The following is a 27,698-nucleotide window of genomic DNA, read 5'->3' on the forward strand; positions in this document are numbered from 1 at the left end:
AAGCTGGGAAGGCTTCTCAGAGGAGGAGCCATGCCTCAAAGGCTGGGATATAGGTTTATTCCAAAAGTCTTTTCTGAGGAGCTTTTGCTAGAACAGATAGAATGGGAGGGAATGGGGCTGGTGTTGTGATAGAGCGGTTTAGACTGCCACCTGTGATGCTGGCGTCCCCTGTGGAGCACCAGCTTAAGTTCCAGCTGCTCTGCTTCCAATCCAGCTCCCTGCTCATGTGCCTGGGAAAATAGCAGAAGGTGGCCCTGGTACCTGGGTCCCTGCCACCCGCATGGGAGACATGGGTGGAGTTTCCGGCTCCTGGTTTTGGTCTGGCCCTACCCCAGTGGTTGCAGCCATTTGGGGAGTGAACCAGCAGATGGAAGATCTCTGTCTCTCTGTCTCTATCTATCTCTTGCTCTGTGTGTGTGTGTTTCAAATAAATAAAATATAATATAAAGGATGGGAAGGGAAATGATGAAGGGTGGTGGGCACTGAGGGCGCCTAGCGGGTAGACAGGCCCCTGCACACCTGAGAGTTTCTGGTTGTGTTTGCTTGGTGCCAGTCCTGGACCTGTTCTCTTGGTCCAGGAACCCTGCAGAATTTCTGTGATGATGCGAACACTGTGTGCCTGTGCTGTCCAGTGTGGTAGCCACATATGGTTACTGAGCCCTTGAAAGGTAGCCAGGGAGGCAGAGGAAGTGCATGCTTACTTTGATTGCATTTTAATTCATTTAAACTGAAATAGCCCCCAGAGCCAAGCAGCGTGGCTTCGATGCATCCCTGAATCACCTGCGGCGGGTTGCACAGCCACAGCCCTAAGAGCCTGATTTTGCGGACCCAGGCTGGGGCTCAATTATCAGTATTTTTCTAAACAAGCCAGGTGATTCTCCAGTAAGCCAGAATTGAGAACCACTGGTCTAAAACGCTATCTGCCACGCTCTCTCATCACAGGCAAAGGCCCAGGCTTCGGAGGATGGCCACTCCTTGGTTTCCTGTCCACTTCCGGCAAGAGGGTCAGCCCTTAGGCCCTCTCACACACACTGCTGACTCCTTCCCCTGCCGGCCTCGCCCACTCCCCAGCCGGGGTCTGACCTGGACGGCAGGTTCAATGGTCAGGCAGAGTCCGCCTCGCAGGCCCCCTGGGGCCCTTGGAAGGAGCCCAACCAGCCATTTTTCCAGGCTGGGCTAGGCCGAGCTAGTGCAGGGCCCTGGCCAGGCCTGAGGTTTGGCTGCTTTTGTTAGAGTTTTCCAGTTAAACTGATATGCAGATGAAGTGTGTTGGTGACAATTCCCGGGGAAGTTCTGGTGACCAGACTGAAACTTGGAGAGAACCCTGCCTTCCCGCCTCCCCCAGCGGCGGCTGCCACCCACACCCCAAAAGCAACCTTCCCCATGACTCACACGTGGCAGCTTGTGCACTTCTTTTATTATTAAATATATAAGCAGCTTCCTATTCTTTTTAAATAGATATTTAAATGACTTTATATAAAATAATTCACCACTTCCAAGTATAAAAACGAAATCTCACAGTACGTGAGTGAATGTGCCCTTTTCGGCTTTCCTAGAGAAAAGAAGGGTCTCCCTGTGCAGGCAGCCCCCGGGAGACGCCACAGGCGGCTCTGGGGCCCCTCGGGCCTCCACAAAGAGCTTCTGCAATGGGTTGGATCTGCTCTTTGACTTCTAAAACACTGTATGTAGAAGGTGGATGGGAGTGAGGGGAGAAGTGTTGTCTTTTTTTTTTTTTTGTTTATTTCCTTCCATTTTTAAATACATGCTTTCTAGCATGGAATCTGGAGTCTGTGACCAGAGGGGTGAGCCCTTCCTGAAAGTTCTCCAGTCCCCACCCTCAGCTGTCTGTCAGCCTCTGGACAGGGGGCGGGGCCAGCAGACCCTCACTTTTCTCAGGCAGGAAGCGAAGGGCGTGGTCTCTCAGTAGAGGACCTGGGGTGGCCAGGGAGGGGGGACACAGCAGCACAAAGGGACCAAGGGGCAACACACACAGCCCTTTTCCCCGCTGCCCAGGTCTCAGATGCCTGGATCTCCTGGTCCTCCTCCCGCTCTGTCTTGCCTGGCCAAGGGTGGAGTGGGAGGCGAGAGCCGGAGGGTATCTCTGCCTCCCGGGCTCAGGGAGGAAGGGGGCAGGAAGAGGGTAGGAGCTGGTGCCAGCAGCTGGGAGAGGAGTGAAGCCCAGTCCCAGGCACCTGCTGGCAGCCGGGGAGGGAGACTGGGCCAGGGCGGGGCCGGGCACAGGCCCCTCCCTCAGCCTCAGGGGCATACCTGTATTGCAAAGACCCATTTTCCGTCTGAGCTCACGCTGCGGCCTCCCTGCCTCCGTCCTCCCCTCCCCTTTCCCTTCCCCGAGTCACTTCCCTCTTGGGAATGTCAAAGTGCAAGATGCAGAAACCTGGACGAACAACACAGCCTAGAGACCGGCTCTGGCCGGTGGCCCGGGCAGTCCTCCCGCCCCGCCCCCGCCCCCACCCCACCCCCATCCCCACCCCAGGAGTCAAGTCAGGAGAAGGTCAGGGCCCAGGGGCTCCCTCGGTCACAGCAGCTGAAGCCAGCTCAGTGCAGGAAGCCGGGGAGAGGCGGGCACGCAGGGAGGACGCGGGGTGCGTGCTGAGGGACGGCTGCGCAGGCTGATCAGCAGGCAGGCTCGGTATTCACAGTGCAACGGCTTCCTTCATGACGGGAGCCTCGGCCTGGCTTCCAGCAGAAGCTCCGGCAGGGGCTGGAGGCAAGGAGGGCAGAGGCCGGCGCCTGGTCCCTTTCTTGGCATTGTGAGCTGGATCAGGCAGGTCCTGAGGGCAGGGACGGCCCCTTCTCTCTGCCTGGCAACCAGCAGAGGGCACTGAGACGAGCAGAGGGTGTCGACCCTAGGGCCACCCGAGCTGGCAGCCTGCGGCCTCCTCTTCCCGTCCCTTGGATTGCACACCCTGACGGGAAACCAGGCCAATGTGGGCCCGCCCTGCCAATCATGGGCTCCTCTCTCCAGAGACAGGTCCCTGCCTGTCCCAAGGTGGGGATCTCGACACCAGGCGGGTCCTCTGGGTGCAGGGCTCTTCCTGTCCTCAGCGCCCACCCTGGGCTCCCACCTGCCACTGGCAGGTGGGAAGGGAGTGAGAGGAGGGCGCAGCTCCTGAGGGGCAAGCGAGGGTCCTGAGCCGGGCTTGCCCCCCATCCTCCAGTGCGTGGGAGCCTCCAGGGCCCCCCATAACTAGTGGCAGCAGGGGGGCAGCCCCCGGCTCTCGTTCAGTCGGTTGGCTGGCTGAGGATCTGAGGGTCGAGGCGCAGGGTCCCCAGCCTGGCTGTGCAGGTCCGGTCCTGGCAGGCTGGAGGTCTGACGGTGGGCAGGCCTCGCTCCTAGGAGGGTAGGCTGGGGAGGGCTGGTGGAGGCCGGCCCCATGGCGTCTCCTCCCTCAGACAGACTGTCGTGGGCGCCCAGCTGTAGGGGAGAGAAGGAAAGGCTGGTCAGCCGGGGGCAGGGGTGGGGGTAGCAGTGTGGGTAGGGTCCCTGGGGATGCCAGAGGGGAGGTGGGCGTTCCTGTGGGCTTCCTCCCGCCTTCCCAGCCACCCCAGACAGCACACGGGACCCGGTGGCTTTCCTTGGCAGCAGCCCCAGCCTCTGGCCAGGCTGGCCTCACCTCCTCCCTCCTCCTGGAGAGTCAGGGACCACAGGGGGTGGTCTGAGCAGGAGTGGGGATGGTGCCATTGCTCAGGCAGAGGGCTCTGACAGGAGGGATGACCTCCCCAGTGATGCTTGCTCACCCCCACTGAGAAGAGTGTCCTTTCACCCCCACCCCATGCGTGGCCGACAGGCAAACCAGACACTCAGCCAGAGCAACTGAAGATGAGGAATTTGGACCAGATAGGGAAAGTCTAGAGGCAGTGCCATGTGGCACGCTGACCCCTGAGCCACCCAGCCTCCTCCCGGATAGCCAAGGGACTGGCCTCTCGCACCACCCCTGGGAGTCAGGGCCCTCTCCTCTCCCCATCCTGCCCCCATCCTTGTCCCCTGGTCCAGCATCCTCAGAACGCTTTGTTCCCAGAGCAGAAATCCCCTGGACTCCATCCAACAGTTTGACTTTGGACCCTGTGTGAAGCCTCCCTCCCCACAGTCCATAGGCCTCACTGGCCAAGCCCGTGATGGCTAAGGACCGGAGATGGGGCCCCAGCCGCTGGCTCCCAGCCCATTCCCATGCTCTGAAGGGGAAGGAGTGGGGAACCATCAACTGGTTCTGAGCCAGGCAGGGCAAAGGCAAGCCACAGGCCTTCCAGGGCCATGGTGGGTGGAAGCACCAAGTGGGCAAGCCCCAGCCTGCTGCCCTATCTCCTGTTCCTTGGGGATAAGGTGCTGGTGTCTGAGTTTCTGGGGCCCTGAGTGCCCCTCTCAGCCCCTCTGCCCCCAGGTTTCCCTCTCCTCAGAGCAGCATCCACCTGTGGGCTAGTGCTCAAGCCCCTGAAGGTAACCAGCCAAGGGTCCTCTTTGGGGCTGAACCTCAGCCAGGGAGGCTCTGGATGTAGCCCCTGCCCTGGGCTGCCTCTGCAAGGGACACCTTGAAAGGGGGAAGAGAAGGGATTGGCTTGTGGTCTAGTAGGTAAAGCCTCCACCTGCAGTGCCGGCATCCCATATGGGTGCCAGTTCAAGTTCCAGCTGCTCCACTTCCCATCCAGCTCCCTGCTAATGGCCTGGGAAAGCGGTAGAGGATAGCCCAGGTACTTGGGCCCCTGCACCCCGTGCAGCCCCTGCTCCTGGCTTTGGATCAGCCTAGCACTGGTCATTTCTGCCATCTGAGGAGTGCAACCATTTTAGGAGTGGGTCAGCGAATGGAAGACCTCTTTCTCTCTCTCTGTAACTCTGCCTCTCAAATAAATAAATAAATCTAAAAAAAAAAAAAAAAAGAAAGAAAGAAAAAAGAAAGGGGGAACAGGAAAGCCCATCCTCTGACAAAGTGGATCCCAGCTCCGGGGTGTGGCTACTGCTTGCTCTTCTCCAAATAGGCTTCCTTGGTTTTAAGCATGTGCCAAATTCCCCATCTCCCCAGGATTGGCCCCTACCTGTCACCCTGCACATGGGGAGGCCCTAAGGCACCTGCTTGCATCTGACAAGGGGTGTGACTGGAAGCTTGAGTGGTCAGCCCAGCTAGCTGGCCAGGCAGCCTCTAAGCAAATCAGCCAGGCAACTGAACAGCGGGTCAGTTAGCCAGTCAGCTCACTGGTTACCAACTAGCTCATTCTCAGCTTGTTGGCTGATTAGGCAGGCAGTCAACCCAACCAGCTGGTCAGCCTGCCAGTCAGTTAGCTGGTTAACTGGTCAGGCAGAAGGCCAGCCAGTTAGAGACAAGCTGGTCAGGGTTGGTTGGCAGGTCAGCCCTGCGCTGCGGCCGGCCGGTCAACACGTAAATGTTTTTGGCAAGTGTGCAGAGCCCCGCTCTGTACCAGAACCCAGGAGAGCAAAAGAAATGCGGGAAGGAGGAGCACGACCCTGCCCTGAGGAGTTTATAATCCCCCCACCACGAAGACTGCGTGCATGCGCATAGAATGAGACTTTTTAAATGTGTAAAAACATCCAGCTATGTGCAGATTGATACAGTATTGACCAGGTACAAAAGAGCAGCAGGGAATGCAGGGTAGGAGCAGCCGAGGGTCTGGAGAAGACTTGGGAAGGCCCAGAGGGGCTGACAAGGGCTGGGGCTGGGGAGCCAGGGGCGAGGAGTCACCCGTCAATGTGGGTGGGGAGGGGACACAACTGGGAAGACTGTGAAGACGGAGGGATGGGGTTAGGAGTGAAAGCAACTTCAACAGGCTTGGCTGACGCGAGGTCTTAACAGGGGTCCGTGAGCACTTCTTGCACTTTGGTGAAACAAGTGACGCCGTCCACGTGAGGGTCAGAGAAGGTGTGCTGGACAGGGGCTTGTGGGAGATGGCAGCAGCAGTTTCCACAGGCCACAGGCTGGACGCTGCGGCTGTTCAGATAGCTAACACTGCTCAGTGTGCACAGGTGGAAGAACACCGCCCCGATCAGGGAAGGGAAGAGCGCCACTGTGTTCCAAGCTGGTCGGACCACACCTGCAGGACTGTGTCTGGGGCAGGGCGCTACATTTTCAGAGGGACATTGACAAACGAGTGTGTCCAGGATGGTGAGGGGTCTGAAAACCATATCATATAGGGAGTGTTGGAGGGGCTTGGCCACATTTAGCAGGGAGAGTTCTCAAGGGCAGACACGGACGAACAGACTTTAACTATCTGAAAGTTTCATGAGCATGGGATGAGTGCGGGCTGGAGAAACCTGTTCTGCCCTGTGGGAGGAAAGCCTTTTTCCCAGCATCGTCTAAAGGTGCATGGGCTGTGGTTAGCAGGGGGCTTGCTTGGGAGTGGGAATACGTGGCAGGAAGCTGGCTGACTCCTGGTCAGGAATGCAGAGAGGGCTGGCCCCTTTGGAGTGGGTTGCTGGACCAAATGACCTCTGAGAGTCCATCTAACACTCAAGTTCTGTGGCACCATGATTCTAAGAGCAGGGAGCTGAGAATGGCTGAGGTGGGGGGTGGGGTGACTGAGGGAACCATCTGCCAAGAAGTGCACTCCGAGGGCAGCTACTGGACAGGCCAGGAAGTCCAGTTGGAAGTGGCTGGCCATGCAGGGCTGCTAAGAATTCCCAGGAGGCTGAAGGCCTTCATAAAAGCTGCGACTAGAGGAAAAGGATTTTGGTTGCTCTGGGAATGAAGGTGGCTGTCAGACCAGACTCCCAGTGCAGAGGTAGCAAGACCCAGCCTGCGTGGGTCTTGGGGGGAGATCGGAGAACTCAGAAAGGAGAGGCTTGGCTGGAACCAGGAATGGGTGGGCAAGGGGAGAGGCAAGCATTTGGGCCTCCGGGAAGTTGGTGGTGTCACCAACAGGTGAGAGCGACTGGAAGAGGGTGGAGCTCATTTTAAGGGGTGGAAAGAGATGAAGATCAGAATCTTACCTTTACAAAACTCCCTCTACACTGGCAAGTCCACCTGTCTGTCCTCATTCTGGGTCAGGAGGCTGCAGGCAGAGCACAGGGACGGCGTAAGACTTCAGTAGGAGCAGGGGAGTGAGGGGACCCCTAAGCCCGCTCCCCGCCAAACATACACACATACTCTAGCCCTCTCAGGCTTAGAGGATCCACAGCTGCCTAACTCCAGGAAGAGCTGGGGAGAAGCCCCGATGTCTAGAAAAGAGAGGATGCCTTTCCTCCTCTCCACCCTGCTGCCTGCAGCCCCACGTCCTCAGAGCAAGTGGGAGACACCCCCCACCCCGCCTTCCTCCAGAGGGGCGGAGGATCCCAGGCCAGCCCCCAGTTCTCACCTGCCCTCTGGCGGCGCCATGGGAGAATCCGTGGCTGGACTCTCTTGATGGCTCTGGGGACAGGAGACAGCAGGCTGAGTTGCTGGGAGGGGGAGGGACTGGCGCTCCAGCCCAGGCAGTGCTGCCCCGTGTGTTTAGGAGAGAGCTGCCAGCATCCCGCCACCGCCTCCACCCCCCTCCCTGGCCCCCGCTCCCCAGCAGTCAGCTGGGATCAGCTGGAGGGTGAGGCAGTTCCTAGGGCCTCTCTGCTGATGTTCCCGCTTGCTTCTCCCATGCAGGCTGTGTCCTCTCACTCCAGCTCTGCCAAGCTCCCTCACTCTTCTCCTTTACCCCTCTCCCCCAACTGCAATCTGCCTGTCACCCCACTGCGGGCCCAACAGCCTTCTCTCCCACTCCCTTCTACCCCAGCCCCTGCCCGCTGACCTTACGGCCTAGGCCTTCCTGATTCTGAAAGCAACTTCCACTGCAACCTGCCATCCTCTGCACCCAGTGAGCCCTGCATCTCAGCCCTCAGAACCCGGGCCCAACCGAAGCTGCCCTGCCAGAGGCCCCCTCCCTCCTGGGGCTCTTACCCGCCGCCTCCGCCTGTAGAACAGGAGACCCCCAACGGCCAACAAGACCAGGATGATGCTGGGCACCAGCAGGCGGAAGGCAAAGCCGGGCAGCAGGGGGTCAGAGGGTCCTGTGTGCTGCCTCTCATGGCCTGTGTCAGTCAAAGGAAGGGAATTAAAAGGAGCTAGGGCCTGGGCAGCCCCCTCGCTTGCACGCTCTGCACCATCCAGCTCTCTCAGGCTCCTCCGGTCCCTGGTGCTCCTTCTGCCCTCCAGCTCCCTGCGGAGTGCTAGGCCAGCCCATGGGTGGCTCCTGGGAAGCCTTGGCTGAGTGGCGGGCACGGTGAACTGGCTGGGGCCCTGGAGGCGTCGCAGCAAGGCCCCGAGAGAGCCTGGCTTCTGGTGGTTTGGAGGCAGGGCAGGTGGCCTGTGGGTCTTCTCAGGGCTGTGGCTCCAAACCAGGCCCTGGGGCCTCACTGAGCCCACCCTGGGTGGGGCGGTGCCGGTCGCAGCCTCTGCTGGCGCAGCAAGTGCTGAAGACGCTGTCAGGAGGTTGCTGGGTCTGGCGCCCTCGGCCTGGACGCTGTTCCCTTCCGGCCCAGGGACAGGGCCCTCGCCAGTGTTTCCAGAGGCCTCTTCCAGGGCCCAGAGAGTGTCCATGGCAGGGTCCAGAATGGCCTCCACCCCAGGTGTGGGGGCCCCGACGGCAGGGCGAGGCTGCAAGGAGCGGCCTGGGGGGCTGTCCTCCACGCCGGTGGTCTCTGGCGACTCAAGGCTCTGGCAGGTGCTCCTGGGTGGTCGCTGCTTGGCGCTGCCTGGGTCCACTGTGCCAGGGGCCTGCTCACTGGGCAAGAGGGGGTTGCCCTGTGTCCCCTCAGCGTCGGCCCAGGCCAAGCCAGCCATGGGGGCTGTAGAGGGGTCAAGGGGCTGGCGAGGGGAGGCCAGGTCACTGTTAGGGGTGGCTTTGGGGTACAGGCAGTTGCAATCAGGCTTGGTCACCACATCTGAAAGAACCACAGAGACAGGGAGAAAGACGGGGAGGAGATAGAGTCACCAGCCTCCAGCTCAGCTTTCCCAGAGGGGGCGGAGAGGGCCACATGGGATCGGGGTTCCCTCACCTCCTACCTCAGCCTGGGGGCTGAGGAGAGGACAGGACTGCAGCAGGTGTCCATGACATGGGGCTCAGGCAGGGAAGGTGCAATGTGCAGGGTCTCACCGGGGCAAGCGGAGAGCAGGGTTTAAAGACACAGCCCAGGGTTGGGGTGAGAAAGAACAGAGACAGTTGGCCCTGGGGTGCCTGCTGGCCAGAGGCCAAGCCAGGGTGAGCAGCAGCCAGGACAGGAGATTAAGACATCCTCAAGCCCCAAAGACACTGATTCATGCACAGCCTGAAGCCACACAGTACAACCACAGGCGGGGATGGTCTGGGCCTGGAATTGGCCAAGGCTTGTGGCCTTGGCATTGAAGCAGGGAGACTGGACTTGGCTGTTGATAGATGGCAGGGCCTCAGCCCCTGCCTTGGGGAGCAAGGTTGAATGTAGGATGCAGAGACGAGGACACGCAGGGCACACATGTATGCAGCTGAGCCAGCACTGAGAAGGTTTGACTGATGTTCAGACTTCAAATCCAGTCTTGGCCATTGAAGGGACACCCAAGGCATCCTGGGGACTTCTGGAACCAGGGCATGCTGGCGATTCATAGCACACTCCTGGAGCAGAGGCCCTGACTCCTAGGTGGGTGTCTACTCTCTCCTCGGAGCCCCCACATGGCCAGCCAGTCTTCCATGCTAAGAGGATTCCTGAGAGGGTCCCTTTCCCACTCTTTAATCCCACAGCCGCCAGCATGAGCCTTCTTGGTGCCCCCACATGCAGACATATGGAAGTGTGCATGCACACACATGTCAGAAAAGACATGTGCTCAGGACTCCGAGATACATAAAGCCACACAGGTACACAAAACAAACACGCCTACACACACAGGAACAAAAGTGGCATCCAGGCTGCCTCCCAGGGGATCCGTCCAGGCTGCCTCCCAGGGGATCCGTCCAGCCCGCCTCTCACCTTCCAATCCCACTGCATACATCTCCTCCCCCTCCGATGCCCACTCGCTGGCCCCTCCTCTGCTTACCTTGGCTGGAGCATTTAGCAAAGCTGTTGTTGCAGTTCTTGCTGAAAATATTCCAGTCCTCTTTAAGGAGATTCTTTGTTTCGTTAAAGACATTCTTGATCTTCTCCAGCAACTGGAGTGGAGTCTCATAGAAAGTTCGGACACAGGTCTGGAAGCAGAGCAGGGGGCCGCTTGGTGAGCCATGACCATTGGCTCCATGTCTATCTCCTTTCTCAAATTCTCCTGACCTTTCTCACATCTGGCTTCTGCTTCCCTTCTGTGTCCTCTCTCCCCTCTCCTCTGGCTTGCAGCAGAACCGATTCTGAGATTGTGAGATATGTCATTTTCATGGATCCATTTAGTATATTTCTATATGCCAGGCTATGGTAAGTACCTGGGAATGGAGCAATGAAGGAGAGAGAGGCGGTTCCTGGTCTCTTTAGCCATTAAATCCAGCAGAGGGATTGGATTAAATACATTAATTACAATATAGTGAGTCAGTCCTATAAACGAGTGCTAAGTGATCTGATGCTGTGTAATAAAGGAACCAGCTGAGCTTTCCTGGAGAATTTCCCCAAGGAACCAACCAAAAGATGAGCAGGCATTCAGCAGGGAGGGGAGGGAGTTGGAGAGAACCACCCCGCGGTAAGAACACGTGATGCAGAGGTCCTAAGGCAGGGAAGAACAGGAAATGGCAAAGGGCAGAAAGCAGGCGGGAACGCCGCAGTTCTGCCATCTGGGGGAGAAGTGGCAGGAGAAGTAACTGGAGAGAGGTCTGCATGGATCCTGTTGGCCACAACAACTGCTACCCCATTGCAAGCATTGTTGGGGAGGTGGGCGGTGGGACCATAACATTGGAGGCTTAGAAAAATCGCCATGAGTGGCTGGAGACGGTGACAGGCAGGCCTCAGGGTGTGTGGTCCCCCCACTGGCACCAGGGTGGGCTGTACTGGGCCATGAAGGCCTTGAGGGAATCCGATGTCCCTCTGGCCTGTGTACTGGGGACCTTTATAAATGCGAATGAGAAGAGACCTGGGTTCAGCCCTGCACTCACAGCCAGGCCACAGTGGCCCACAGAGCTGTCCCCTTTAGGGTTCCTTTGCCACGGTGGGGTGAACACAACAGCTCCAGGAATCTCTCTCTTGGGGCTGGCATTGTGGTGCAGCAGGTAAAGCAGCCACCTGCGATGATGCTGGCATCCCATATGGGCGCCGGTTCGAGTCCCGGCTGCTCTACTTCCAATCCAGCTCCCTGCTAATGTCCTGGGAAAGCAGCAGAGGATGGCCTAAGTGCTTGGGCCCCTGAACTCATGTGGGAAACCCCGAAGAAGCTCCTGGTTCCTGGCTTCAGCCTGGCATAGCCTGGACCATTGTGGTCATCTGGGGAGTGAACCAGCGGATGCCAGATCTCTCTGTCTCTCCCTCTCTCTGTAACTCTGATGTTCAAATAGATAACAATGACAATAAAAGAAAGGCAGCTCTCGATTCTCTCCTCCTAAACCTCAGAGAGTGGGGGCTGCTTCTTAAAGTGCAGGTTGGTAGGCCCATCCTCAACCCAGCGAATCAGCCCCTTTAAAGGGGCGTATCTTGGGAATCTGCATTGTAAGCAAGCTCTTCAAGTGATTGTTACTGACCTTAATGGTTGCGAAACTTCAGGCTTAATACCTCCCTGATTAAACAATTTTTTCTTGACATAAAATGTCATAAAACTACAGACTTCACATCACTCATGTTAGTTTTCCCTGCATGCTCCCTGCAGCTACATCTCTCTCACACTGTCCCTTTTTGGAGCCAAGAACCTCCACTGGCTCTCCTGGCATTGACCTCACTCTGCTTCCGACAGTAGTCTTCGTGTCGCTGCTCTGACGGGGTCAGCCCTCCTCTAGCTGACTCCCCGACACTATTGGGAGAGAGCTGCCTGCAGCTGCCAGGCTGACAGCCCCCAGGCTGCTCCCTGACACTGGCAGGCCCCCTCCTCTTCTGAATCTAATTGCTGGGGTTTCTCATCTCTGTCCCTACAATGCCACAAGGGAAAATAGCTGGGTGAAAAATGGAATTAAAAGATAACTTTATTTTGGTGCAAAAAATATTTAAATGTATACATGGTATTTTTTCATGAGATCCACTTTCTGTTTTTATTCTTTCAAAGATTTATTTTATTTGAAAGGCAGCATGACAGAGAGAGAGGGAGGGAGGAATGGAGTGTCTTCCATTTCCTGGCCCACTCTCCAAATGATAGCAACAGTCAGGTCTGGACCAGGCTGAAGCCAGGAGCCAGGAACTCCATGGGTGGCAGGTGCTCATATACGTGGGCCATTTTCTGCTGCCTTCCCAAACACATTGTCAGGAAATTGGAGAAAAAGCAGAGTAGCCAGGATTTGAACCAACACTTTGATATGGGATGCTGGCATCCCTAGTAGCATCCTAGTTTAATCCACTGTGCCACAACGCCAGCCCCTCAGGGGCTGACATGCATTTTCTATGAGCTTTTTAATGAAAAACTATGCATGGGGTTTCAATTTTTTTGCACCCACATAAAATTATTTTTTTCTTAATTCATTTAATTTATTTGAAAGGCAGAGACAGAGCAACAGAGAGCTCTCTCCCATCTGCTGGTTCACTCCCTAAATACCAAGAACAGCCAAGGCTGGACCAGGCTTATGCTGAGAGCCCAGAACTCACTCTGGATCTTCATGTGGGTGGCAAAGATCCACCTGCTTGAGCTATCACAGCTGCCTCCCAGGATGTATATTACCAGGCAGCTGGAATTGGGACAGCAATAGGACTTGAGCCCAAGTACTCTGATACGGGATGTGAGCGTCTCACCAGCTGTGCCAGCCACTCACCCCAAATTTCTCTTTTAATTCCATTTCCACGAGCTTTCAAAGCACTCATGTGCAATCACACTTTGCACTCCACCCTGCAGCACAACTCTCCAGTCTGCTTCTCACCAGGCATACTCAGCCATCCTACAGCTGCCAGCCCAACCTGTGCACTCAGCTACTGCACAAGCATCTCTGTCCACTGTGCCCCAAACTGAACTCCCACTCCTCCGCCAGAACCTGCTTTGCCCACTGAGGGCCCCATTTTGGCCTCACTGAAATACCCAGGTGCTCAAGACAAGAACCATCCTTGCCTCTTCCCTTCCCTCAGCTTCTCATTTTTACTGCATGCACTTTTACTGCTTCTCACTTTTACTGCAAGTCCTCTCAGCTCAGTTGCAGCTCCACCACAGCTAGTCCACCTGTCTCCGCCTTCCCACATCACCCTGGGCCAATCACAGGTATCTCCATTCCTGCTCCTTCCGCTCCAAGCTCCACACAGCAATCCCATCAGGCCCACCACGTATAGAAAGGGCCACTCACCTGCTCACAGCAGCTTCCCTGGACTTGAAGACCAAAGTCCCCCATCTTTGAGACCCTGAATGGTCTAGTTCCCTCCTCCTCTTCCTTCCCCATGCCTTGGCCAGGTTGACTCCCACTTTGGGTCCCTAAATGGGCACCTTCTTGTTTACCTCAGGGCTTTGTGCACTACCATCTCCTAATCTGGAATGTTCTGGAATGTTCTTCCATCCTTAATGCTTCCTAGCTGTTACTCATCTCAGGAGCTCAAATGAATATTTCCTATTCAGACGCCTGTGCCTTCTTTCCCTCCTGCACTTCTGTCAGCCCAGTGGTTCTCATTCACGGGTCACTCCCTGAGCTCCTGCAGCTCCTCCCTCCCTGGCTTCCTCTCTTAAGCACAGCAGTCTCTACTCACACACTCTGTGGGTCAACGCCCCGGCCATCACCCCCAGATGTGAGCTCCCTGGATGTGAGGACTTGTCTGCTTTCATCACAGCTGTTTCCCAGGGGCTAGAACCGTGCCTGGTACCCAGCAGGCACCCACCCGTGATCTGTCCAGTGAACGAATGAACAGACCTTGGGGATCGGAGTTCTATCAGGGGAGTCGTTTTGTTCCACAGCTGTCCACCTGCCTTGACTTGGAGCTCCACGTGGGCTCACAAGGACAGGGTCAAAGCCTAGCACAGCCTCCTGTAGAGAAAGCTCTGCCTGGAGGTGTGTGTGAGGGTGAGTGAGCCCCGTGCCCATGGGCAGGGCTGGGCCCTGCACGGCTGCCCCTGCCCTGTCCCCGGCACCCCTACCTTGTTGTCCTCTTCATGATCCTTGGTGAAGCAGCCCCTGAGCCTGAGCGAGAGTTCCTGGAGCTGCAGGATGGCCTTGGCGTTGGGCGTGCTGTGCTTGAAGCGCAGGGTGTCCTCCATGATGTCTTCCACCAGGAAGAAGGCCTTCTTCAAGTAGCACACGGGATCCTTCTGAAAGGGAGCCAGGAGCCTCCTCAGCAGGCCAGCCACGCCCCATCCCAAGTGGACTGAGGGCGACAGCCCGCCCTACCCCTGCCCCCGAGGGAGGGGACACACTGCTGCAGGGACAAGGAGGATGCTGCCCTCCCTTGTCTTTCGTTCTCGCTCTTGGGGATCTAGCACTGTGGGAGCAATGGAGACGTGGATTGTGGTTAGGGACATCTGTGGGGTTCTGGAATCCCAGGCTTTCATCAGGGTAGATGTGCAGAGCGGCTGTGGGCTCCAGAGAACCCCCCACCCCCACCTTCTTTGCGTGCCTTCACTCATGTCCTTTACTGCATGGCCTTGTCAAATCCTCCAGGACACGGGGTTTCCAAGGCTACCCCAGGGCTCAGAGAACAACCCCAGTGTGAGAGGAAGCAGATTCTAGGCGTAGTGGCACCTTTGTATGAGGTACAAGATGAACAGAACTAAGTGGTTCGGGGGTAGTTGGGAAGGCATGGCGGGCGTTGGGAAGAGCCTGTGCAAAGACGGGGAGGCAGGAAGGCACAGAGAACACGGTGGTGACACTGGGCTACAAAGCCCTTAGGGCCCTAACAGGTTTAAGGGAGGGAAGTGAAGGTAGCAGTTGGGGCTTGAGAGAGCTCCCCCTAGTGGAGAGACGATGGTGCACTGGAAGCAGGGAAATGGTTCAAACAAATGATTGGGGGGATGGAGGGTGGGGGGGGGAGGGTGGCACCCAGAGCTGCTGGGAGGCAGAACCGGCAGCACCTGGTGGCTGGCTGAGTGTGGGGCAGGAGGAAGGGCTAGACTGCTCTTCTGGCAGCTGATGTGTCTGCCGGATGGAGTCCATAAGAAAGGACTCAATCTGGAAGGTTGGCCTTGGACCCCAGAGCCCACCTGCGGGCGTTCCCATCAGGCCTCCGTCATTTACCAGCTGTGCTCCCCCAGTCTCCGGGTGCATCGCAAACAACACCAGTATTCATGGACCATTTAGCGGATTTGAAGATCTATGTCAGAAAAGTGCCTGGCACCTAGTGAGCACTTGCTGTGTGCCAGGCCAGGAGAAGGGAACAGCAGGGAGCTTGAGTCCTGGCTCCTCCCCTGCCCTGACCCCCTAGACTTGAGCACCCAGGGGCACCTCACACCCTCATCCTGTCCAGCTCTAGGACTTCTTTGTCGGCACGTTCCCATGTGCACTCCACCATACATGGTGCACGCATGCCTGTCACTCACCAACTGCTCCTGGTCCACAAACTCAAAGGCAATGTGGCATGAGGTCTCCATTTGACTGTCAATCTGTAAAGAGAATGGGCCAGTGGTTGCAGGGAGTCTGTAACTCAACTGACCTTGCCTCAGAACAGGCAGCTAGTTTCTGGGGGGATCAGGATGCGACTTTCATCCACCTGCCACAGGTGGTAAGACAGAGCCAAAGCTAGAGGGAGGTTTGTGCCTTAGGCGTGCCTAGGGGAGAGCTGTAAAAGAACAAAAAATAGCTCCTGCCTCTACCTCCCGGGCTGTGGGACCAGCCAGTCTGTCTCTGGGAAGTAGTGGGCACCCTATCATGGCAGAAACTCAAGCAGAGACTGGGCAAGCGCTGGGGATTCAGGATCTGTAGGGGCTGGGGCTAGACACCTTTGATCCCACGAGCAGTGGTTCTGTGTCTGGAGCCTCAGAGAACGAGACGGCTCTTGGCCTACCTTGGATTACTGCAGTGGCTCCATGCAAAAGGACCAGTACAGGGATGGGGGGAGGCCAGAGGCCCAGCCTACAGGGCCCTGGAGCCAGCTTTAGCCTGTACTGTCTCACCCTGCCTGGCTGGCCAGAGGAAGCATACATTTCCCCCTGAGCCGGACAGCAGCCATGACAACAACCTGCTTCTGCCTGGCTGGACCACGTCTGGGGCTGTTGACGACTCCGCCAGCGCGATCAGAATGAGACATGGGCATCCCGGTCCCAGCGGCGAGAGCCAGGGACGTGAGGGTGGAGGGCTGGCAGTTAGGCAGGAGCCTGCCCTCCACCTCTGGGTGGGGCTGCAGTGCCAGGCTGGCAGCATATCTGGGAGTCCAGGAGCTGGAGGCAACATCTGGGCCCAGCAGGCACACTGGGCTGGCTTCCCAGAGGAGGCTGCCCCTGAGGGAAAGCAGGCCTTGGAGCCTTTTCAGAGTCCACAGTGGACACTCCTGGGCAACCAGTAAGCCAGGGGAGTCGCAAAGGGCTGCAGAGTTGGGGACACTGAAGGGGATGGAGAGAAGGGGGACGGAGAGAAGACTCAGTGCAGCTGGCTGGGAGCCCTCTGTCCCGTGTCCCTCCCACTGCCCGTGCTCGCTGCCTCCTGCCTCAGGTTCCGCAGTGGGAGAAGGCAGGGTCAAGGCCCGGCTAGGCACTCACCAGCTGCTGTAGGGACTGCAGGTGCCCGTTCCCGATGATGTGGCTGCAGTGCTCAGACACCACCTCGGCGACACTCCTGCTCGCCAGGAGACAGGCCAGCAGCATCCAGGGGCCCAGCCATGTCTGAGACAGAGAGGGCGTCATTTCTCCTCGGCTTTCTCTCTCCCCAGTCACCCTCCTTCCCTGCTGAGGGCCGAGAAGCAAACACCTGAGACCTGCAATGCCTCAAGCTCTGGCCTACACCCCAGGATGTGGCATCCCCCAAATCCACTCTTCCCAGGGTTTCCTAACAGCCACAGCTCAAGCTCCCTCTCCAGCGGTAACAACGTAAATGTCACCTTCTCCAAGCAGCCGTCCCCAGTAAACCCAAGGCAGCCTGCAGCATCAGCACTGAGCCAGGCAGCTTCTGCGCTGCCCTCAAGTTCACGTTCATGCACCGGCTTCTGCACGCAAGCCAGACACAAGTACCCCCGGGGCCTAGCCCTTCCTCCCACCTGGCTCCACACAGATCTGGCTCTGCCACTAGACGAACCAGGGGACCAAACTCAGTTTCACTGGGAACTCATCCCATGCCAGAGACCTCTTGGAGCCCAGCTGATGAATCAGAGGCAGCAGCACTAGCTCTGAGCCATCCCTGCTGGGCGTCTTCCTGGGGGAGTCCCAGCAGCCTCTGCAGTCAGCCAGCTCCTAGAGTGGCAGAGAAGTTTGCTCCCACTCTGAGCACCCACCTGGCCCAGCAGGTGCTCCGTCCCAGAGTGACGGCACCGGCTCCTGATGCTTTGTCTTTTCCCTTCCTTCCTCCTCACCAGCGTCCCCTCATCCCTCTCCCTTGTGCTAGGTCTCCCCATCCTAGGCTGGCAGCAGCGAAGCCCTGCACTTGCTTTCTTCAGCTAGAGGTTGCCTCTTGGGCGCTCCTGGGCCTCTTGGCGGCTGATGCTTGTGGGTTGCGGGCTGGCACTTTCCTGGGCTCTGGGCTTGGCCTCAGAGATGCAGATGATGAGACAAACACTGCACCTAAGGAACACACTGGGAAAGCTATGCAAATCAACAACAGCATGCTGATTTACACCTAACCAAAGCCCGGATGCTTGCCAGCTCTCACCACAGAGGCGGGGCAGCTCTGCACGAATGGCGGGCAGAGGGTGGGAAGGAGGGGCCCCGCTGAGGCCCTAGAAGCTGGGGAGGCAGACATTGATGGCAGGGGACGAAGGGGGCACACCATGGCCCAGTGCCATTCAGCACGGGGACTGTGAGGGGTCTGGCCTGGCCTGGGGGACAGAGACTGTCAAAGAGCAGGAGGACAGTCACGGGGAAGCAGGGACCTCAGGCTCTGGGACAATCGGGGAGGTAGCCTTGGGTGGGAGCAGCTGCCCAGACCATCAGGAAACCCGGGGTGGGAACCTGTTGGAGGGAACTGGCCACACAGAAGGTGTCTGGGCCCCAGGCTGCCTGCTGGTGAGACTCCGAGCCCCTGGTGTGAACGTTACACAAGAGCCCGTCACAGAAGGGGATGAGAGAAGACAGCCTCCCCTCAAGCACGTGGTGCCCAGCCAGGTGAGGCAGCGCTTCCTTCGCCTGGGGTGGCCTGGCTGGGGCACTTTGCACAGCCACCACACAGGGGGCTGACTGACTTTGCCTCTAGACCTGGAACCCCAGTTCTGCCTCTAGGGAGGACCCAGCTGGGTGCCCAAGGGTTAATCCTCCAAGCCTGCATCTGGCTGGGCAGGCTCCTGTCCTGCTTCCTTCTTCCTCCCTCCCACCAGTCTGGGCCTCTGCCTGTGGGAGCAGCACTGGGCAAAAATCAGAGAGATGCTGAGACGCTGGCTCAGCCCAGCTGTCCATCATTCGCCACCAGCCTGCTCCATCTCCGCCTTCAACAAAGGCTCAGGGGGACCCTTGGGCTGCTCCCGTCTAACCCCAGCGCCCTTCTCTCTCCTGTATTTTCTTTCTCTTTCCTCGAACTCTCACTTCCAGCCCCTTATTTTCGCCTTGTTGCTAACAGCCCATCCCTGTCCCTGTGCCCTCAATCGGGTGCTTCCTCCCCTGGAGATCCACTCCTCTCCCCATCTCACCCACCTGCAACCCTCTGCCCTCTAGGTATTTGTCTGCTGTTTTTCCCAGGTCCCCACCACCACCACCACATCCGCAGGGCTCCTCAGAAGCCAGCCCATTAGGAGACCACTTATTGTTCTTGAGCAGGGGCCACACCGGCTTTCTAGGCGCTGCAGCAGCTGTTGCCATCGCAGGACAGGGGTCTCCTAAGCAGCCCTGGCTCGACAAAACCGAACTCCTTTCCACCTTCCTCTACCGACCTGAAGCTCAGCATCTCCCCAGCTGAGTTTGCAAGAAAGGGACTCAGGGCTAGCAGGAGACGCTGGTGCCTGCGCCCTAACTCCAGCAGCCCCCGCTTGGGGGCTGGAACAAGCAGCGGCTTGCCCATGCCCTTCCCTCCGCCAGCAGGTTGCCCAGCACAGGCCCTGACGCCCTGCAAGCTGGGTGACCCCAGAACTGTTCCATCCAGAAGTGCCCCTTCCCCAGCAGGACCTGGAAGCACACGCGTGGCCCCAAGAAGGTGCCCAGTGGGGAAGGCGCCAGGCTCGGCGCCCAGGCGCCCAGGCTGACAGGCGCCCCGGCTGACGCGGGGCCTCCGCCCCTGGCTGCAACCCCTCTCTCCCGCCTGTGGCTGGCTCAGCGTTCCCCTCCGCGCAATGGGGTGGGCAGCCTTCCCTGTGCCGGGAAAGCGCTGCAGCTTCGGCAGCAGCTGCAGGGCAGGCGGGGGCTCGCACGGTCCTTGCTCAAAGGGGGTCGGTCAGGAAATCCGAGCCCGCGCTCGCTGCCAGGGCGCCAGGACAGCTTTGAGCCCCGGGCTGGGGGCTCCGAGGGGCCCTCGCCCCTGGCCGGCCGGGCTCCGCGCCTCGGCCGCTGCTTACCGTGGGAGGGCAGCGCCCGGCGGCGCCCCGCGCGGTCATGCGGGCAGCTGGGTCCCGGCCGGGCGCGGCGGCCGCCCTCGCTCGCTCGCTCGCCGGCCGCTGCGGAGTGGGCTCCCTGGCCGAGGGCCGCGCAGCTGTCCGGGCTGTAGAGAGCGGCGGCGGCGCCGACAGGACCCAGGCGAACTTTCACTTTCCCCGGGCCGAACGTCGCTGGCCAGCCCCCGGCACAGCCTTTTAAGCGGCGGGCTCGTGGGGCATGTGGTTTATGGGAAATCAGCCTGGACAGGCGCCAGAGACACACACGCGCGCGCGCGCGCGCACACACACACACACACACGGACACAGACACACACTCCCAAGGCCCACTGAGCCGCCTCCCCTCCCCCAGCCCGCCGGCCGGTCGCCCCGCTCGCTCGCTCGCTCGTTTGCTTCCCGGTCGCCTTCTGTTTTCTGTGCTCCACTCTGCAGGCTCCGCCGCCCACCTCACCCCGCCCTTCCTCGCGCCCTCGGCGCACAGCCTCTCCTCCTGTGCTCTCCACACCGATTCGGTGCTGTTACTCTTTTTCCAGCGCTTGTCCCAAGGGACTTTCCCTCTAGGCCTGGAAAAACCCCCTAGTCGGAACAGGAAATTGGCCGAGAGCAGAGACAGGCACTTGGGAGGGAAGGACAAACCTGAAGACTGTCTCCCGCCTGGTGCTCGCGGCAGCCCCGCGTGGAGACAGCAGCTTTGCAGGCAGCCCCAGGCTTCCCATGCACCCCCAGCCTCTTGGCTTGGCTCCTTTTTTGGGGGCAGGAAGGCCAGTTACCTGTATCCTGTGACGGAGAGCTGCCAGCCTCTGCTTTAGATGCCAGGAGGCACTGCAGGCACTTGACCGCAGACGATGTGAATGTTGGCCAGTGCCCATGCTCCCTCCTGGCCACCAAGCTCAGCTCGGATGGTAAAGGCCTGCACGGCCCGCACCCTTGGATTTTCCTGGATGCTTTTGGAAATGTACTCGCTGAGGTGGTTAGTCAATGAGGTCTGATTCCAGGAGCCTGTGAATTCTAACAACTTCAGGAGTCTTATCTTTCTTTAATTCATTACCATTCAATGCACTTCAATCCCTCTGTGAGGCCGCCCGCCCCTACGCCCTGGGAAATACAGGATGTATGACCCAGTTGCCAAGAGGTGTCTTGCTCTGACACAGCCCTTGCTAAAGCCCAAGCAATAGTTTGATCCCTGCAGGCCTTTGCTCCAATGGCCCTCTGCTTGGAAGGCTCCTTTCACCACTTGTGCTTAAGGCAAAATCCTCAGCCCTTAAGGCATCTTCTGCCTGTAGAGGCTTGGGTGATTCTCCCAGCCAATCAAAGACTTCTCTTCCCACGCGTTTCCACCGGCCTTGGCTCATTCCTCCACAGTGGCCCTGGGAACTTGGTGGTCGTCCATTCCTGCTCCATATTTGGAAAGCATCGAAGGTGGCACTGATAACTATACTCTGCCCCTACACTGGACTAAGACTTCCTCCAGATGGTTCCCACGTTCGCTTAGTGCTAGCACATAGTAGGTGTGCAGTTCATTGTGGTTGGACTGAATGAGGCTGTTGGAAAATAACACATTCATTTAGCAGAGGTGCACTAAGTGCCTGCTGGGGACCGGGCCCGTGCTGGACCCAGGGGCATATGACGCTGGGCAGCCGGCCACGCTTGCTGCTGAGGTGGGCTTGCGACAGTCAGGAGCTTCCGAAGCCTGTAGGACAGAGCCAGAAGCCAGCCCGAGGGAAAAGGTCAAGGGGTGACGTTCTTTCAAACGGTCTGGTACAATCATCACTTAAAACAACATGTTGACACACAGTTCTTGGGACTGATAAGAGGGTGGGAAGTAATTGAGAAAGATAAGCCTGTAGCCGTGGTGAGAAGAGAAGCAAGTTCACTGGCCTCCTCCTTTACCAACTCAGCTCCGCCGCAGGCTCTCTGAGGCTGGGCTTAGAAGCCAGCTCGGCTCCTGGAAGAGGCCAGGCATCCTCCCTGTGGTCCTCAGTCCCCCTCCACTGGATTCCTTTACGCCCAACCCACCACTCCCAAGCTACTTGGTCTTGACAGCTCTGCCTGGCCATTTGCTGCCTACTTGGGACAACGCACTCTCCGCCCCTGTTGTGCAGGAAGCAGGATGTGAGTTTCTCGTTCTCTTCAAGGTGTTCTAAGGAGGCTGTACCAGGGGAGTGGTCAGCCCAGAGTCTGAAGGAGTGAGTGCCGCTGTTATACGTTTACAGCGACCACACCACCGCGGTGCTGTGAACTTGGCTGACACCAGCTTTCAGACCCAGCTCAGCCCCTCGGTTGCTGAGGCACTTTAGACAAATCCCTTAGCCCTTCTGAGCCTCTCTTTTTCTGATTTGTGCAATGATAATGATAAAGCCTTCCCCAGGGAGTGGTTGTGAGGTCACGAGCTGACACGCGGGAGTCTCCAGGGCGAGGGACAGCGCAGACTGGGTGCTGAGGTGTAAGAGTTCCTTGGAAGCATAGGCTGTGGCCCTTGGCGACGTTCTGCCTGCACAGTAGTGGAGAGCTGAGCCAAGGCCATGATAACCACAGCTGCAGCGGGCCTTGCGGCTGGCTATCTCATCTGTTCCCTTCAAAGGAGAGATCGTGGATCTGCCTGACCCTTGACAAGCAGGAGCACCAGCCATGGGGAAGTCGAGGTTGGCAGTGCTGAAGGCAAGATGGAGTGGCTGCCTCTGCCTGGCTGATTGGCGATCTGGGACGGCAGGTCCTAGCTGGCTCCCCGTGCCAAGCCAGCAGGATAGTGTCCATCTGTGTGTGGGTGCTTAGCTCTTCATATCCATGCATGCAGGCTGGCAGGTGGGTGCCCAGCCCCCCATATTGCCTCACACAAGGGAATGAATGGACCCAGCCAAGCTTAGCCACCTCCCCCAGAGTCGCACGTGGATTGGCAGAGCCTGGAGTGGGGCTGTCAGGAGCCAGAGGATCTGGGCTCAGCGTGCTCCCCAGAGTCAGGTCAGCTGCCGTCTCCCCGCTGACTACTGCTGGAGTCATGTCTGGAGCCAGGTCCTGGGGGAGACATAGAGGGATTTGGAGCCAGTCAAGATTTGGGCTTTTGATGATTTCCTAATGTAGCCTCATTCATAAAGCAGTGTTCAGCTCACCCCAGAGAAGGGCAGAAGGGAGAGGGACCCTGCTTGCCAGGGAAGGAGGAGAGAGACCGAGAAAGAAGTGGAGATGGATGGCGGGAAGTGGGAGGAGAGCCTCATCTGCTGCTTGTCAAAGTGTCATTTCCTTGAAGTGATTTGACAGGCAACCCCCCCCACACACACACACACACACTCAGACTTCTAGGGAACTGACTTCTGTCACAGAGGGCTGACTGCCTTCTCTCCTCCCTTTCTCTCTCGAGCTCCTTGCTTTTCCCCTTGCTCTTTTCCTCTTTTCTTTCTTTCCTCCTTTCTTTCTTTCTTCTCACACAGTGACCCCATGGCTCTCTAAGCAGCACACCAGGGTGGGCAGCAGCCTCGGAGGCCTGGGAGGCTGATGTGTGCTGAGACCCCTGGCTAAGCAGACTGAGGCACAAGAGACAGACCCTGGGCAACTCAATGCCCATCCTGCCCCACCCAGGTCTTTTGCACCCCGGGCTATGCTTTCAGTCATGTCTTCTCTCCTTTTCTTAGAAGTGAGCTTAGCTCCCGGGGTGGTGAGGTGGCCATCAAGAAGGGATTGTGGAACTGAGTTTTTTTTTTTTTTCCATCCACTGGTTCACTCCTCAGATGGCTTCAATGGCCAGAGCTGCGCCAATCTGAAGCCAGGAGCTTCCTCTGGGTCTCCCACACAGGTGCAGGGGCCCAAGGACTTGGGCCATCTTCTATTGCTTTCCCAGGCCATAGCAGAGAGCTGGATCAGAAGAGGAGCAGCCGGGACGTGAACCAGCACCCATATGGGATGGCGGTACTGCAGACAGCAGCTTTACCCTCTATGCCACAGTGCCGGCCCCCTAAGTTTTTCCATCAGGTAAATGGGAACCTTAGCTCCCAGCCTGCTGGCCCTCAGGGCGACTGTGAGGAGGTTGTGCTTGGCCAGCTCCTTAAAGGGACCTTCCAAAAAGTTCATGGAAAATGTGTATGATGAAAAAAAAATTGTACGTGGATTTAAAATTTGCACCAAAATAAGCTTATCTTTCAAATCTGTGTTTCCACAAACTTTTTTAAAGATTTGATACTTTGGAAAACTACCATGTGTGTTGAGACTGCCCCTTGGCCTTGCCCCACTGCTGCAGCAACACCTGCTGGCCTCAGGGCTCCTGCGGTGCTGCCAGGAGGCCTGCCTGTGTCAGTGACACAGCTGTCTCCTGGGCTGAGCCTCCTGCCACTGCCAGGCTGGGCTCTGTCTCCTGCACCTGGGCAGGGCCAAGTCTCCTGCGTTACTCTCATACATCTAACCCAGAAAATAATAAATTTATCCACAGTGAAATTTGCCTTCTCAAGAGCCCTGTGTGCCCCTTAAAGCCACAACTCCTTGGGTGTGGATTCTGCTAGAATGCAAGTTCCTAACCTGCATGGGAAAGAGAATCAGACAGAACGATGTGTGTCTGCTGAGGGCTGGGGCCCAAGCCCTGCCCCAGGTCCCCTCCCCGGCCCTGGGCCTGCATCAGCAGGGAATGACCTGGAAGCAGGGAGAGAGCACATATGCCATCTGCAGCCACACAGTGAGCATTTCCAGTGCCTGCTGGGAGTCTGGCCTGTGCTGGTCCACAGTCTGGAGAATCTGCGGCCTCCCAGGCACTTACGTGTCAAGGGACAGTTTGCCGCGAGGGGTGAGTGCGGTGACAGAGAAGTGTCCCCCGGCCCTGAAGGTCCACAGTGGCTTGGTCTCTGAAGCCACTTGACAAAAGCCTGAAACCTGAAGCAGAGACGAGACTGAGCATGGGGAGGGTTCAGGCCCAGTTGCACGCAGCGAGAATTCCACCCCCACCCCCCGGGGCTGTCCCTTGCCTTGGCTGTCTGTGTTGGCTTGCTCAGCGCCACCGGGAGGCGTCCTTGTGTGGGCCTCAGGCTGGGTGGGGTGGGGAGAGGCGCGGAGCAGGAGTGTGTGTGTGTGGGAAGGGTTCGCCTCCCCAGGAGGGGACCCATGTGCGGCCTGGTGAGCCCCACTCCAGCCGGCAGATCATCTCCCTTCTGGGGGCTGGGGAGTGACGTCCCCCGGGGAGGAGGAGCGTGGCTGGGGAGCGACAACTCTGCCTCTCACACATTCTGGGACCCTGAGAAATGGATTTAACTTTTCTGTGCCTCGGGGTCCGCATCTTTCACACAGAGATAATGACAGCAGCCCCCTTGCAGGGAGCAGGTGAGTCACAACGGGGAAGATGCCTAGGATTGCCTGGAACGGGCAGAGGCACCATCACCAAGGGGCCAGTGAGGCCAAGAGGGCGCTGCATCTGCTGTCCCCTGGCTCTGTGAAAGGAAGGCTCCAGGTTAAGCTGCTGCTTGCAACACCAGCATCCTTTATGAGCTTAGGTTCGACTCCCAGCTGCTCCACTTCTGATCCAGCTCCCTGCTAATGCACCTGGGAAAACAGTGGAAGATGGCGCAAGTGCTTGGGTCCCTGCTTGCACCCATGTGGAGAGACCAGGATGGAGCTCGGTGTTCCTGGCTTCAGCCTGGCCCAGCTCTGGACACTGTGGCCATTTGGAGAGTGAACCAGCAGATTGAAGCATTGAAGCTCTCTGTCTCTCCATCTCTCTGTCACTCTGCCTTTCAAATAAAAACAAAATGAAGGCTGTGGTGTGGCTGTGTGGAGGCCTCTACCACATTGTAGCCGGCGAGAACAGGGATAGGGGAGGCAAATGGCCAAGCCTGGCTCCACTCAGGAAAGCCCCTTCTGAGTCCTGTCACGGGGGAGCCCCTCCTCCAGGGCCAGGAGGACGTGGCGGGTGGGCTAACTCCTGGAGCCAAGACACAGTCAGGCAGGGCCCCTGCTTGCCCTTCTGAGTCTGGAACGCTGGGAGCCGCAGACAGGAGCAGGGATGCAGCGTTCCCAGCACCTCCTCCCTTCCCCTCACCACAATTGGCCCACAGAAGCCACAGCCACCAATCAGTCCACTCGTTGGAGAGCTTCTGATTGTCCCGGCCCAGGCCTAGCTCTCCGCCCGCCCCCCGTTCCTAGAGCAACTGACCATCCTGCCTGAAGCAATCCGCTCTCCCTCCCAGGACAGGAGTCTGGGGCAGAGTCCAGACGAGGGCCACAGTGTCGCACACTGGCTCTTCGGGGCTGCTAGGGGAAAAGTCTGATCCCGGAATTCGAGGTCTCCAACACACTAGGGCCCAGCTCCGAGTCAGCGGCTGTGCACGGCCTGGGCCTCCCTGTGGGTCGCAGCAGAAGTGGCAGGAATGTACAGTCTGTACATTTCTAGATCCTGAACCCACCATTCACCAGCGGGAACCTCTGATGAAGTTGTGTGAACTCCTGTTTCCCTCCCTGTAGAATGGAGACGATGGTAATGTTGGCTTTGCACGGTCAGTGAAAGGATCCAGTTAGAACCTCCTGGAAAATCCTCTGTAACCCCGGACGACTCCTGCTAGTGTTGGACCTCAGCAGTGCAGGACTTTGAGTTTGAGATGGGAGAATCTGCGTTCAGAGAATCTACCCAGACCTGTGACGTTTCAGCTCTGAGAGATGAGGCAACGTTGGAACCTCTGTGGGGCCTGAGTTTCCTCATCTGCCTGTCTCAAAGTGTTGTCAAAGTCCACATGGACCAGGGCTTTGGCCTTGCAGTTGAGATGCCGGCCCGACTTGGATTTGTGCATTCAGTTCCTGGCTGTGGCTTCCTGCTAATGCAGATCCTAGGAGGCAGCCCTGATGGCTCAAGTGATTGAGTTCCTACCACCCACGTGGGAGATCTGGATTGAGTTCCTTGTCCCTGGCTTGGACTCTGCTGGCTCTGGTCCAGCCCTGGCCATCTCAAACATTTGGGGAATAAACCAGAGGATGCAAGCTTGCTCGCTCTCTCTCTCTCTCTCTCTCGCACTCTCGCACTCTCTGCTCTCTTTCTGTTTCTCTGACTTTCCAAATAGAAGGGGACGCTATATCTAACCAGGCCTTTGCTTCCGAGTTGTTGCCTGATGGCTGGGAGCCGCAGTTTGGCTTGGCGGTGGTGGGAGTGGTGGTATGCCCAGCAGAAACCCAGCGCAGCCTGGGTCCCACTCAGCTGTAGCTCCCCGTGCTGCAATCACTCAATAAATATTTGCTGATTGACTGAGCCTGATTGATCCCAACTCCACCCTCTCCCCACCCCTACTGGGCGGGGGCCATCTCTGCAGAGACGGAGCAGCCTCACTTCCAGCCCCACCTCCTCCCTCAACCCCCCACCTCCAGGTCACATAGTTGCTTCTCTTAAAGCTCATAAAGAACTATTTTATGGAACTGTGTTTTCACTTTCAAGAGAAGAGCGTCATGCCGAAGCTATTTTATTGTGCAGAAGGCCGGGGATCACAGAAATGTATTTTTAGAACACTGCAACAGAAGTCATTGCCCAGTTCTTCTTTGAATTTTAAAAATCAGATCACTGGGGTGGGAGCTGTTGCATAGCTGATAAAGCCGCCGCCTGCGGTGCAGGCATCCCATATGGGCGCCAGTTCAAGTCCCGGCTGCTCCACTTCCAATCCAGCTTCCTGCTAATGTGCCTGGGAAAGCAGTAGAAGATGGCCCAAGTCCTTGGGCCCCTGCACCCGCGTGGGAGACCCAGAAGAAGCTCCTGGCTCCTGGCTTCTACCAACGCAGCTCTAGCTGTTGCGGCCATCTGGGGAGTGAACTAGAGGATGCAAGACCTTTCTGTCTCTCTCTCTCTCTTGCTGCCTCTGCCTCTGCCTCTCTAACTCTGCCTTTCAAATACATCTTTAAGAAAAAAGTCAAATCTTGGAGCATGTGCCTACTTTTTCAAGCCAGTTGACAGGGTGTGGTGGGCTTAAAGCCGGGGGGTGGGGACCTGGATTGTGGCTGGGGTCGTCTTGGATGCTCCATGTGCCTGAGTTTCACCCTCTTTTTTAGGTAGGAGCCAGGACTCGAGGCAAACTGGACGTGTGCCTCTGGAGTGAGCAGCCCTTCTCCACAGAGC

The 27,698-nt window shown here is 57.8% G+C and overlaps 1 protein-coding gene and 1 long non-coding RNA gene across 6 annotated transcripts in view; one reads left to right on the forward strand and one right to left on the reverse strand.

Annotated features, from left to right (window-relative positions):
- The window catches only part of LOC138850581 (uncharacterized), a 95,707-nt gene extending 68,210 nt beyond the window's left edge, over positions 1 to 27,497 (forward strand). Inside the window, exon 2 of the long non-coding RNA XR_011390535.2 lies at positions 26,069 to 27,497. This is a non-coding gene — a long non-coding RNA (uncharacterized LOC138850581). The remainder of the gene's footprint in view (positions 1 to 26,068) is intronic.
- On the reverse strand, positions 1,401 to 19,809 carry CSF1 (colony stimulating factor 1). Of its 5 annotated transcripts, none has more exons than XM_051857408.3 (9): positions 19,601 to 19,809; positions 16,671 to 16,853; positions 15,516 to 15,578; positions 14,121 to 14,291; positions 9,999 to 10,146; positions 7,893 to 8,875; positions 7,321 to 7,373; positions 6,956 to 7,017; positions 1,401 to 3,436 (listed from the first exon to the last, which is right to left on the reverse strand). In XM_051857408.3, exons 1-8 carry the CDS (start codon positions 19,637 to 19,639, stop codon positions 6,972 to 6,974), a joined length of 1,686 nt encoding a protein of 561 aa, XP_051713368.3. In that variant the 5' UTR covers positions 19,640 to 19,809; the 3' UTR covers positions 1,401 to 3,436; positions 6,956 to 6,971. The 5 variants fall into 5 exon arrangements, with proteins under 5 accessions (XP_051713368.3, XP_051713370.3, XP_051713367.3 ...); XM_051857410.3 differs by having other exon boundaries at positions 16,671 to 16,793; positions 19,601 to 19,806; XM_051857407.3 differs by having other exon boundaries at positions 16,671 to 16,856; positions 19,601 to 19,778.
- Positions 27,498 to 27,698: the final 201 nt, after the last annotated feature.

Source organism: Oryctolagus cuniculus, chromosome 7 (genome assembly GCF_051225735.1).
Source record: "Oryctolagus cuniculus isolate XC-2025 breed Fujian yellow rabbit chromosome 7, ASM5122573v1, whole genome shotgun sequence".
Lineage (NCBI taxonomy): Eukaryota > Metazoa > Chordata > Mammalia > Lagomorpha > Leporidae > Oryctolagus > Oryctolagus cuniculus.

What these genes read in the sequence shown, in the direction of transcription:
- CSF1 (XM_051857407.3), bottom strand. Translation starts at nt 19,639, where the DNA reads ATGACCGCGCGGGGCGCCGCCGGGCGCTGCCCTCCCACG. An exon ending in CCGGGCGCTGCCCTCCCACG is followed by an intron (nt 16,857 to 19,600) that starts GTAAGCAGCGGC and finishes CTCGGCCCTCAG; the next exon opens with CAGGGAAGGAGGGTGACTGG. An exon ending in TGCAGTCCCTACAGCAGCTG is followed by an intron (nt 15,579 to 16,670) that starts GTGAGTGCCTAG and finishes TTCTCTTTACAG; the next exon opens with ATTGACAGTCAAATGGAGAC.